Here is a 13,998-nt window from a genome sequence, read left to right as displayed (position 1 = left end):
GGACTCTATGGAAAGAACAGCTGGGAAATCCACTTCAAGCATCCTCCACACTATGGGGTCCAAGTTTCCACAGGGGTATTCATGCTGTGGAAAGAAATAACTATGTATGTAACTCTGGAAGATTCATGTGAATGGCCTGCTTCATGTGCATCACTGCAGTGTAACTATCACACCCACAGGGGCTGTTCCCAATGAGCAGAAAAGAAAGGTGTGGAATGTAGAAAAGATGAAAGAAAGAGAGAGAGGAACGGCCACATTGCTGGGACCCAGAGGGGGGAAATGAGATTTTATTATGTGAAATATACACAATATATCTATAGTCTGATAAAACATAATAAATGAAATACTATAACAAGTTACTAGGACAGTGAATAAGTCAAAATTCAAAGGGCATATTACACAAACAAAAACATCTCTATTTTTTTTTTACAGTGGGGGGTAGCATTGTCCCATCATTCCTAACCACTGGCCATACTGGCCGGGCAGATGGGAGTCTATCCCTGGTTTAATGTTTCATCCCTTTCTCTTTTTCTGGTTCCAGCAATGCAGCAGTACCGTATTTTTCGCCCTATAGGACGCACCGTCCCATAAGGCGCACCTAGGTTTTTTTTGGGGGGGGAATAATTTCCCCCCCAGGCGCGGGGCTGAGCTTCCCCCGACCCCAGCCCCCAGAACAGGCAACTCTCCGCAAGCCGTGCAAAGTCTGGGCACGCTGAGCTTAGCGCGTCCAGCCTTCGGCATGCAGGCAACTCTCCGCAAGCCGCGGGAGCCCAGCGCGGGCTCCCACGGCTTGCGGAGATCTGCGTGAAGCCTGGAGAGCGAGAGGGGTTGGTGCGCACCGACCCCTCTCGCTCTCCAGGCTTCAGCGAATGCCTGCATTCACCCCATAGGACGCACGCACATTTCCCCTTCATTTTTGGAGGGGGAAAAGTGCATCCTATGGGGCGAAAGATACGGTAATTTTTGCAATGAGGAACCACATGAATGGATCATGTTATAAAGCAGCCCAGTGCAATGAGGACTGGCACTGTTGGTGTGGGATCATCATGGTTTTGAGTCCTGGAAGACCTACTCTCTGCCTTGCAGGCCTTTTCCCATCTGACATGAGAGGGGAGGGTGCTGCCCTGACTGACACTAACTCCAAAAGCTGAGGCTACTGAACAAACTCTTATGGTTTAGGAGTTTTGTTTTTTGTTTTTTTGTTGGGGTGGGAGTTGTTGTTGTTATTGATATAAATTTTTGATATTTTCAGATCTTATTGCGATTACTGTACTGCATTTTGGTTGTGTTTTATTTGTTGATGATGAATACTGTTGTTACATTTGTAATTATGTATTTTTTTCACGTTGTCAGCCACCTTTAGCATGCCTTTAACTATGGAAGATGACATACAAATAAAAGGATATATGTATGTATGTAACTTTGTGCTCTTCTCTCCTAAATCATTATTCTACATTAGTATGCAGCACAAGGACGAGATCACGCTCATGGAGCCATCTTGCCTAAGATGTATGTATTAATCAGATATAGGTTTAAAATTAAATTTCTCCCCTTCTAAATAGGTAGGTGAAACACAATAATCAAATGCAGCATCCGTTGCACTCTTCACGAAACTGTGGCCAAAGAGGAAGTGGAACAAATGAAGGAATAATTGGTATCAAGAGACCTACAGTATTTGGTTTGATGGAGGAGCCTTGGACAAGTCTATCCACCAGCAAAATAAAAATGGGTTTGTAAAAAAACCCATATATGGTCGTTAGAGGAAAAAGTGGGATATAAATATGGTTGGTTTGCTTATTATCAAATTCCCATCCCACCCTTCCTCCATATTGCTCAGGATGGCTTATAGGGATCTGTGCCATTTCTTTTTAAAAATCCTCACAGCCACCCTATGTGATGAATTCAACAGGCTGGGCTTAGAGAGAGTGACTGGACAAAGGTTGTGTTTTTAATTATTCAATCATATCTGCTGCTGAGATAGTTAAAAAACAAACTTGGCAGCCTCCCAGGTCTTTTATTTGTGACTCTGCATGCGTAATTAAAAATTACTCCTGGATTCAATCATCTTTTATTTTCTAGCTATAATCTACAGCAACACACCAGAAAAAAACAATGTAACAACCAAGATTTAGCAGTATCTGCAAAATAAAAAAGTTTTTTTAAAAAATGTTAAAAAAATGTTAACAAGCAAAACCAATAGATTTGAACCATATTATGTTCTTTTTTCTGCTCTCTTGGAAGCGAGGCAGCGACCATTTTGTGTTAGGGCACCCTCATGGTGGCAGCTTTTTTGAGTTAGGCTACACCCTTGAAAGCAGCACCTTCTCAAAATTTCCAATGTGCCATCAGACCCAAAAGGTTGGCAACCACTGTATTACACAGCGGTACAGTGAAACTGTAGTGAAACTGCTTCTACTATGCAAAGTAATCTGGACTTTATAAATAATTATTCAGTTATCTATTTCCAAACTAATAAAATATTCAGTGCTTTGTTTATCACAGATGTTACACAATGAATTTTATGCCCAGGATACAGTGAAAATGTAATGCACAACTGATGAGAAGTAGTGTATTTTATCAAGCAAAACACACCTCAAATGGTAACAATTTGAACAGAGGTTTGTTGCAGGAACTAAAAAAGCACAAGAGTCAGTGAGTATAGCTAAGTAAAATCGCCAAATAGTGGTTCTTAATATTTCAAATTGATGCTAAAGTCACTTTCTGTCTATTATTATTGTAATTTATAAAACCAACAAGCAGCAAAGCGTATTATAACAACTAAAGCTTCTGGAACGACAGTTGACTCTTTAAAGAATGTAACCGTATTGTGACCCTCAATGTTATTAAAATTCCACTTATTAATCCTGTCTCATTGTCCCTTTGTTTTCATAACATTTTCATCAAGGATTAGGGAGATATTGTCAGGCTGGAAAAAGCTTACATTTTGTGCTGTGATTCAGAACAGCTGCCATTCTTGTTTGGATAACCCTTCATCCATATTCTTAACTTCACCCCTTGGTGCCTTGCAGCAAACTCACAGAATACACCTTTGTTTTACAAGCCTTCCTTTGTCCATTAGCAGCAGGAAATTAATACAAAAATCCACTCAACTGCTGTTTATTTAATTTCACTGGGTTTATTTTTTAACAAATATAATGCAATCAACACAAGTAAGACTCCAAACTGATCTGCCCCTTTTCATAATTGCATCTCTGCCTCTGAGAGAAAAGGCATTAAAGGTGGTTCCATAAGAAATTTAATGACAGCTAATAGCACTTCACTCTTTCTTCCTGTGTCAGGGAAATGTGTGAGCAGGAAAATATTCTGCATTCCTAAATGTCAAAGATGTGTGTGTTTGTTTACATTCTGCTGAGGTTTTCTTGTCACACTCAAGTGGAAAAATCCACGCTAATACAATCTATTACATGCAATTTTGCATGCTTTTCGTGATCCGACTCCCCAACCCCATCACATTTTTATTTTTTTTTTGCTTTTAACGTATTTCCCATGTGAATACAATGGTGGGTGTTTGCAGGATTGAAATTGCAGTTGTGCCTCTTTCAAATGGACAAGTTCAACATTCAGAAGGAAAAAACAAAAGTCATCAGCAAAAGACAAAAAGAAAGAAGCTGCTTTTAAGACAGCAAATAAACAGTTTCTTTAGACGGGGTAAGAGCAAATGCCACTTAATACTAATCCACACTGATATAGATATAGATAATAAATAGCTGACTTATGCAAATCCAAACAAAGAGATACTTGCTGGTGCTAATTCTTATTAAGATTTTGCTGACACAGTTATACTATACCCAGGAGAGTGTGGGACTCAGAAAAATTCTCATACTTCAACCTGCTTGTGTTAATTATTGCCACCACCCTAGCAGGGGGTTCCACAGAGAGGTCTTTTATTTTGCTTATTGCTGAACATAATTACAAGGCTTACAAATTAATGTCATTCTCTTGGATTAGTACAGATAGCACCACACAAAAATTATGCAATATTTATCCTGCAGAAGACAGTAAACAACCCAAAGCCAAAGTAACACCTACCCCCAGCCCATGATATATACACACAATGTGTATCAGTGCAACTTGATAATCATAGTCCCCAGATTTGCAGATATTTTGAGGTGGGGAATGCATGCTACATTAATGTATCACAACAAATGAAACTGATCTGAAGAAAACATAACTTGAAAAAAGAGACATCACACATATTTTTGTAAAGTAAGAAATATTTAATAATAATGAAAAACAGCCCATCTAAAAATCCAGGTAGAACATCACTATGTAGCAAAATGAAAGTAATTGAAGTTTTGAGGTTATCACAGAAAATGAGCTCTCTCTTAACCACTCCTTAGCACCCAAAGGTAGAGGATACCTGAAGAAGGACTTCCTTCTTCAGTTCTCAGTTTGTGGATGCCACTAACCGCTTTTACAATGCTCCTCACTTTCAGAAGTATATTGCTATGCAGTAAGGGGGGGGGGGCTGTGGTTCAAGATACACAAGCATCTTTGGCAGCCCAGATACAATTGAGCAGTAACTTAAACCTTGGCCAAGTGAAACCTTCTCATAATTCTCTTCTGCTCTACTTCCTAGATAGGAACAAGCAACTCAGAAAGAGGGCTGGGAAGTCTTCTTTCGAAGGAAAGCCTATAATTCTGCTCCTCTCTGTGTTGAAAAATGCAGGTGTGAAAAGCACATGAACTGTTGATAAGTAGAAGTAATGGTTTGTGTGGACATGAGCCTTACCATTCTGTTGACTCATTAATTGTTGGTTTGCTCCAGGCTCCACCATCTACTGTTGCAAAGCCCACATCATCATGGGAACTGGAAGATGATTGGTCTGAGAGATGTGGAGGTAGTACTGGTAATCTATCATCTTCTATAATGACCATGTCATCCTGCGGCATGTTGACTGTCGGAGATAGCTGGTATTTACCTGCACAAAATGGGAAGCGGAAGAGAACTAAACATACTGAGCACTCAACACAAACATTATGCTATTTGTCACAATTTACAAAGCAATTTACAAACCAAGAGCCATAAGGCATCTTCAAAAGGAACCTATTTATACTGTTGTAAGTCTTCACAGGATGCAGACTACTTCATCAACAACCTTACCACAACACAGAACAAAATGCCAGAAATACAGTCTCTGGATCCCTTATTAAAGATTGGTAGTGGTGGGAGGGTTGGAACTTACAGAAGAAAAAAAGTTTTCATAAGGCCACCTAGTGAATTCATGTCAGAGAAAAAAACTGAACTAGGGACTACCTCATTTGTAACTCAGTCTCTAAGTCTGCATGCCACAACACATTTGACTGCAACTAGTGTTCAGTCCCAGCTCCTGCCCACCTAGCACATCAAAGTGCAAGTAGATAAATAAGTACCATTCTGGCGGGAAGGTAAACGGCGTTTCCGTGTGCTGCTCTGGTTTCGCCAGAAGCTGCTTAGTCATGCTGGCCACATGACCCAGAAGCTGTCTGTGGACATACGCTTGCTCCCTCGGCCTAAAGAGTGAGATGAATATGCAAACCCAGAGTTGTCCACGAGTGGACTTAATGGTCAGGGGTACCTTTACATTTACCCTTACAGAGATGAACTAAACAGAGATGGGGGAGGAGCTAGATATTAATATGTGAGGCACAGACATCATATTCTGCATGATGGCTTGGTATGTTGAGTGACTGTGCATGCCATGTGAAGAGGCAAAGGATGAGGTTCTGTTTTACTTTGTGGAAATGGATGAGAAATATATATACCCTCCAGGGGACCATATAAGACTCCCACCTTTCTTAACCATTGGACACTGCTGGGTGGGGCACATGACAACTGGAGTCTAACAACATATGGAGGTCAAAAGGTTTTCCATCCCTGTTCTATAGACTTCCATGTCTGTAGGGCATGGTGTCTATATGGCAAAGCATCATCTGTATTCATTCCATATATATTCATTCAAAGAATAACATTGCTAGCCCTGGTCATTTCAGCTGTGAGAAATGAACAACTTAAAAATAGAGTCAGAGAGAGATCCAATTCATTTTAAAAGTTTTTTTGGGGGGGTGGAGGGAGGCAGGGAAAGTTAGACGAAAAAGAACTCTACTACATGTAGACCCATCATTGTCAAACTGAAATGAATGTGTTCAAGTTTGCATAGCAGCTAATTCTTTGCCCAGCAAAAGCTTCTTTGATGGACAGGTTAATGTTGAGCCTAGTAATGCACTCCTCTCCAAACATAATGCCTACAAGATTGTTAACTCTGTGACTAATAATGTCTCCAAAGAGCTGAATGCGAAACAGTATAACCTTATGGCACTTTTTAGATGAAGCCTCCAAGGTTGAGAGGCAAAAGCAATTCAGTGGCATGTCTAAGTTTTCTCTGCACTTCTTAATATTTCAGCAAGAATGAATGATGACATTTTAGTAGTTGCACTGAAATGTAAAAGAAAATACATTTATTGTACTGCAGCTGTGTGGGAGAGGAATGGGAGAGAGAAGCAGATGACCCTTCAGATTTATGCCAGATACAATGCACCAATGGAAAAAAATGGCTATTATTTCTAACTACAGTAGTAACATGCTGCATCAACAGTGCAAAGACCATGAGAAGTAATGGTACTACTCTATTCTGTTTTGTTCAGACTTCATCTGGAGTACCGCGTCCTTTGCTGGACACCACAGTTTAAGAAGGATATTAACAAACTGGAATGTCTCCAGAGGAGATTTGGAAAACAAAGTTCTGAGTTGGGTATGTCTAACTTGCAGAAGATATAATTAAGATGCTATATGACTTTCATCTTCAAATAGATGATGGAGTACATTGGTTACATATGCAACTACAACTCCAGTTGACCCCAGCCATCACGGCCAACAATTAAGGATAATGGGAATTGTAGTCTAAGAGGGGCTACAATTCCCTATCCCTGCATTAGGCAAAAAAACCTGCTCATACAAGATGTTTGACAATAGAATAGATCCTCATTTGTTACAAGATTTTTAAGCAAATGCCACCAATCAGGGTTGCTGTAGCAATGGATTGCCTACAAAGGTCAAGCGGGTGACCTTTGACATCTCTGATTCTATATTGTAGATGAGCAATAACTTGGTTTATCCATGTGTTGGATAAGGGAGATCCCAGTCACGAGCATCTTCAGCTGAGGTGTACCATAATTGGGAAAGACCTCTCCTTAAAACTCTGGAGCGCTACTGTACTACTCTGAGCAAAGTGGACTAGAAAACCAATAATACATGAAAACCTCATATGTCAATAAGGCAATTCTCTGAGTTACAAGAATAAAAAGAAAATCAGCTATGGGCATAGACAGGCAACATAACAAGAACAGCGACCCTAACTGTTTGGTATAATGATGCACTTGGTACATAAGAGGGGGATTCCTCCCCCCACCATGACTGCTGGTTGCGTGGTCTCCTTACAGAGGATCCATGAAGGGCCACGTCATACAAAGGATTAAAAACAAAGCTAAAGTTGACTGAACTCTCATAGGCTCTTCCGGCAATGCATTTCCCATGGACCTTGTCTGCATAAAGTGGTGGGGAAAACTATCCAACTAAATAACAACATATAATTCCCATAAGAAGGAAATGACCTTGCAAGACCTCAACATACAGCCGCTTTCTATAAATACATATTGGCAAGTGGGACCGGTGGTCTCTGCTATATGCCTGTATTTTGGCTCGACTAGTAGTTATTATGGTACCTGTGCATTGGTTGTTCCATCTAATATGGATTAAGAGGGTATCTTTATCTAATTGTTGTCTAAGCTGCTCTAGAATGTAGCATTTATACTGTATTTGTATTTAAAGGCAGGATATAAATCATTTAAACATAAAGTAGTCCAACGTTCAGCCTAACACAGTGGCAAGATGTAGTGATTTTCATTTGATACCACAATTTAAAGCAACATAAGCTTTGCAAAACTGTTCATTAATATAGAAGCAGTGTCAAAAAATGGACCCTTCAAAAAATATTTGAGACTTCTTACAGGAGCAGAGTTATGCAATCCACGTGTATTGATTAAGCTTGAAATCGAATTACTACAGTTCACTTAAAACATACTGAAGCACTAAATGCCGTCTTAACTACACACGCTCAACCTTTAATTGGTTGAGAGAAACTTTTCAATCCATTTTCCATATTTGTTTATGTCATTCTTCTCTACAAGCTCAGTTACTGCAGAAATTTGGAAAATAACTGGCAAATTTACACTACTGTGATTCAGTTGGTAAAAATATATCGATGCAAGTTTCGGCATGTGGCAATGCCAAATGCTTTGGGGCTTGTTTTTCAAAAAAATGTACTTATTAACGTAGGAGTATGAAACACAAATCCAGCAAGGAATTCTATAATTAGGGGGAAATCCTTACTTTCTGAAAACATCGGAGGGATTGCTACAGAGAAGAGATCATTCTACAGTTACAGCTTAGGTAGCACTCCTTCATTATTGTGCAAGGAAATGTTCTAGGATTATGTTATACCTGTAAAGACTATGAAGCATCATGCCAATCTGTTAAATAATTTATGAGATTGCATCCAACGTTGTGCTAAGTAACTTGTTCCATTGATGAAAGGATTTATGCTTCCAGAACAGAACTTTCTCCCCTCTCGGATGTCCCCTTCCCCAGTTTTCAGTGTTTTCCCTCAAGCCCATCAGAGTAACTTGGGGGAGGATGTGGAACATGCATGAAGGTAGCAGGAATAATTCTGCCCCCCCCCCCATGAAGGCATAAATCCTTCCACTAATAGAACAAGGACATCGGATACCAACCTTGGTCGTTCACATTGATTACCACTGCTCAGAGCCTTCAGATAGGTAAGGCATATTTGTTCACAACACTGCTAGGAGGATTCCAAGGAACAAAGCAAACTCCAAGGTTCCCTCCATCAAAAATAAAATAAAATAAAAACCTGGGACACTCAGATATAGTCCTTTTTCAGGACTATAGTGTAGCAGCCCAAGAAAACATGGAGATATCATATCAGAGGTGTCTACATCTCTAACCGTGAATCTATGTGTTTCACTTAAGGTTTGATGCAGATGTGGGCAACTGCTAGGTTTTATGCTTCAAATAATGTGACTTCAAGTTTTATGCTTCAAACAGTGACAATGTAAATTTTAAAAATGTACTGTGTATTTTGGGTCTATGGACTGCAATAAAGTTTTGTGTGGTGTGTGTGTGTGTGTGTGTGTGTGTGTGTGTGTGTAAATAAAAATACAGATCTCTCCCCGGCCCCCTCACATCACCATAATCAGTTGCTCTAATAAATACACTGGGAAATTGATTCCAAAATAACCTAGAGAAGCTTAGTCTTTCAGATTGACCACAAAGAAGGAAATTTGTATTTTCAAAACTTGCCGGGCCTTAATAAACTCAAGCACTTTTAAGAAGCATCTTCTCCATTTGGCTTGTTGCTAATGAATACATTCCATGTGGGAAAGTGATTAAGAAACACTGAATTCATCCACAGAAAACTAATGGCACATTTCATATGACTTTAAGAAGGAATGAAGGTTAGCCCATATCCCTGCTGCCTTTACCCCATGGGAGGAGACAGGATAAGCAAAAGGGAGACATGGCAGTATTAAAATCCAAAATAAGATCCTGCACTTTGGCTTCTTGTTTATTTGCTTGAAGTCATATATGCATGTGATTCAGAGTGCAGGAATGAAGCCTTCAAATATGTAAGTGGGAAGAGCTCACTTACACTTCTTGTGCATACTAACCATTTAATCTATTTAACCTTCATACCAGTGGGACTCCTATGGTACTTCAATTTGAAAAGGGAATTCATTTTCTAAAGTTAAACAATGAAATTAGAAATAGATACACCACTGCTGTGGGCACTCAAAAAAGGATTTCCAAAATCAATCTATGGATGCCCATAACAACTCTGTCAATGCATGAAAAATGACATTTTAACATCTGTGTTTCAGTTTCAGAGCTGCAGATGAATCTACCAATAAACGTATTTCAATATGGCAGGTTTTACATGTTTTTAAACATTTTGAAATGGTTTAAAATCTGAATAAACTAAATCTCAGTCTGAGCTGCTTGGAAAACCCAGCCAATCCTGTGACAAAGTAAGTCTTTATTAACTGAATCTGTTGGGGGGGGGATGACTTGCTACAGAGCAAGTACTAATAACCTCATTATCCACTGGGGGCCATGAAGAGAGTTGACTACTGAATTCAAACAAAGGATGCATAAAATTAAACCTACGGCATGTAAAGCAGAAAAGCAAAAAGGTCCCCAAACCAACGTCATACTAAGCACAAATTGGATAAGGTTCACATGAGCTTATCTGGTTTCTGTGCGGGAACTTAAATAGGAGGTAAAATCAATGCGGAAACTTAACTGATACATCCTTAATCATAACATTCATTGACTTTACATTTAATGAAGCTGCACTAGGCAGGCCCTCATAGACTGGCATAAAGCATGTCTCTCCACCTCAGACAGAGTAAAACGTTTTAAAATGTTCCTGTGGCTGCCACCTGCTCTGTGATCCGAGACTTATTATATCAATTTATTGACTCGCATTAAGAAGCCTGTATGTCGAACTTGGGAGAAAGGGGAAAGGCATAAATTGGTCACTATAATTTTCAAGCTCCATGCTGTCCACATACATAATGCATCAACCACCTCTTTGTAAACCTAGAAAAATAGATGATCCCCAAGACATAATTAGCCAAGTCTGCTTGACTTACCCATTATCCTACTCAGGGCAGCATTCCTGGTGGGCGATTCGCTGAGGCCCTCTATCCCGCTGTACAGTGAATGGGAAATCCTACGCTCCCTGTCATCCAGTATTGTTTCAATAGGCAGTTCTGGCCCTGGTGGACTCCCAGGTGATTCCAACTGTATGGAAAGGGGAGAAATAACAGTGCTGAAGGTCCATTTAACAGCATGGGAGAACAATAACAACTTGCTCTAGGCCTGGTCCTGGCTGGGCACCAAATGAGCTAGAACTCTTCACCCTGGACTACAATAATTTGCAATGACAGTGTTGCTTAATGACCAACTTTCTGTGCCACTTCACACTGTACCTCCTATGGAGCCTTGTCAGACTCCATCCCTTTTCAGCAGGAAACATGCAAAGACAAAGCACCATGTTTTGGTTTATCTGTACTGCACATATCCTTGAGCAAGCAAGCAACCTCGTATGTTTCAAAATTATCTGGCAGATGGCCTGGACCTCTTTCGCAGACTGACAGCTTGTCAGGACAGGAACCATCAGAGCAGTTGTGGAGAGGTGCAGAAACAAAATAAAAAAGGATTTAACAAAAAAAAAAACCCACTCCATTTGGTATGTGATTTCTAACCACATTCTAAAATTGGAACCATTTGCTTTCATATGCAATCATTACACAATTTCCCCAACTCCACTCAACCCAGAAAGCCCAAAGCCATAAATATGAACATGCACAAATAAATAACCTGCATATTTAGAACTGAACTCTGATCTGGAATTAACATTATTTTTGCACAGATTGCAATTAGGAACATCGCTTGCATTTGGTGGTAGCGGGGAGACAGGTTCTGCATATGCACTCAAGTGATTCTGACCCTAAGGGTAAGAGGCTTCATCTTTTCAGGGTCTAGGCAAAATCTCATCAGCTTCACTACACATGAATTTTGTCCCACTTTTTAAAGCCTCCTGCAGGCACAGTAGTGGCTTTCAAAGGCCCTTGCACCCAGCAGGGTGCCACAAATCAGCATGCTATGAAGTCAGAAGTTGTAAGAAGGAGAGCGATATTTATGCTTGGTATCATGTAGCAAAAGGAAGGCGATAAAGTGGCTTCTCCCTCTGTTTTCCCTTTTCAGCTGCCTACATATGCCACACACAAAGGACCAGTGCAGAGGGAAGATTTTAGATCTCTTAACCAATATTTTAATTCTAACTCATTTGTACTACCTGGTGACACAACGCAAACTATCCATTAACCATTGCAAATCTGCACCTGGCCAGTGTTATTTATGTTTAGTGCTATCTTTCTATTAAAAAAAGGTGCCAGAATTCACCCTTGTTCTCTTATAATGGCACCTGAGAGGTGCCGGAACTGAGTTCCAGTGAGTTCTGGCTGAAAAAAAGCCCTGGATATGCTCAATGTGGGGCTACTCTTACAAAGCATCCAGAAACCTTGCTTCAAAATGCTGGCACCAAATTGTTGTCTGGGACTAGAACATATTATCCTGGTCCTGCATATTACTTTGTCCCTTAGTAATTGTAATTGGCTACCTGTTCATTTTCATGCTCGATTCAAGGTGCTGGTTCTTACCTTTAAAGTCCTGAGAAGTTTGGGATCTATTTACTTGAAGGACCACATCTTCCCTGAATCCAATCAACATAGGAAACTGCCTTGCCCCATTATCTACCTACTGCCAGGCAGTGGCTCTCCAAAGTTACAGGAAGGAAATGGTGGAGATTAAATCTGGGACTCTCTGCAAATAACGGGCTCTACTGAAGGCCCTTAAACATCCTGCTTGGGTTCCCCCACTTACTTAGATACGCCACATAAGGAATGGGTCCTTCTCAGTTGTGGCACTCACACTGTGGAATGCCCTCTCCATGGGAGTCTGACTGGGCCCTTCTTTATTTTCATGCTGCTGCCTTTATAAGACCTTCTTGTTTGAGGAATCCCTAAGGGGAGGCTGCCTGGGCTGTTCTTCCTGGCCCCCACTTGTTGCTATGACAGAGCGGGGGAAGGGGGGAGGCACTCCTCTTCTTCCAAAGTGTTTTTGGAGCTGCTCTCTTTGATCTGTTTTAATGGTACTTCACTGACATCTTGATCATTTGTCTGTTGTAAGCAATTTTTATCTACTATTAGATGCTTTGATTTAGTTTTTCTCTGGAAAAGGAATTTTAGCAAGCATTCTTAACTCACAATGTTTCACCACATACTTAAGGATATTAAATACAGATTAATTATCCCTCCTTAAGATTCTCTATTCACCTAAACAGCCACGGGTGGTAAAATCAAGATGGTCGGTTCCCACTATTTCTATGCATGCTAATAGATAAAGTTGGGATTCTAATCCGCTTCAGTGAGTGAGACTGGACTCAAGGGGTAGCAACTTCTAATTAATGTGAACTACAAAGGTCTGACCTTGTGCATGTGGTATTTACAGGATAGATCTCTGCAATCGACCCAAAGGCATTGTGTCATGTTATTTAGGGGATCCCATAGTACTAGTATGATGGATACAGGAGGGATTTGTAAAACTTGCAGTACTTCAAAGTGGGTGAAGCATAATCAGAGGAGAGACTGTATAAAGTATTATTTCTGTTCAAAGCTATCGTCTTTTTAATATAAATGAGATATTTAATGAAGTTCTGAATTGTAGCCTTATCTTTCCCAGTTTGATCAGCACTAGGGAGATTTACTGCATAGAAGGGTCAACACAATTACCATTGGAGGCACGTCAGGCTGCAGGAGAATAATAAACTTGCCATGCAAGTGAATTAGGCTCAATAAGGTTTAAATTGTGAATCGAGGATTTGCTTTATTCAGGTTCCCCCCCTCCTAAAATTGCAGATTACTACTGACAGTTCCACTGAAAAGTAAATTAAACAATATTCAAAGCCTCTGATGTAAAGGAATCAAAGGCAAATTTAAGAAGAATAAAAATGTTAAAATTCTGAAATGCTATTAAAAAGGAAAGAGAAAGAGATACTATCCAGGGACTGAAAGTTGCATGCCAAGTGTATTCGCACAAATGAACTGTACTTTGTTTTAACTTTCTTCAAACAAAGGGTGAAAATTACCCTAAATGACTAACATGACTTATTTTCCCAGGGAGATAGGACTGTATCTTCAAGTTTATATAACAAATGTCTAGTTCTTTATTGAACCACATAATATAACCATTTCTCAAAGGACAATGCATATCTAAACACTATCTAGCTCTGAGTAGATTTCCCCCCTCTATTCTTTTCAAAAAGAGGCACAGAGAAAGAGGCAGCTTAGGAACCT

General features: G+C 40.0%; 1 protein-coding gene across 6 annotated transcripts in view; it reads right to left on the bottom strand.

The window, feature by feature from the left end:
- The window catches only part of PARD3 (par-3 family cell polarity regulator), a 563,676-nt gene that overhangs the window by 163,781 nt on the left and 385,897 nt on the right, over positions 1–13,998 (bottom strand). For all 6 annotated transcript variants that reach the window (XM_083704625.1, XM_083704626.1, XM_083704622.1 and 3 more), the window contains 2 exons: positions 10,732–10,882; positions 4,754–4,943 (listed from right to left, as the gene is read on the bottom strand). In XM_083704625.1, coding sequence (XP_083560751.1) covers positions 4,754–4,943; positions 10,732–10,882 — 341 coding nt within the window. The remainder of the gene's footprint in view (positions 1–4,753; positions 4,944–10,731; positions 10,883–13,998) is intronic.

This window comes from Podarcis gaigeae (assembly GCF_964106915.1).
Source record: "Podarcis gaigeae genome assembly, chromosome: 12".
Lineage (NCBI taxonomy): Eukaryota > Metazoa > Chordata > Lepidosauria > Squamata > Lacertidae > Podarcis > Podarcis gaigeae.
This window is presented reverse-complemented; position numbering and strand designations above follow the sequence as displayed.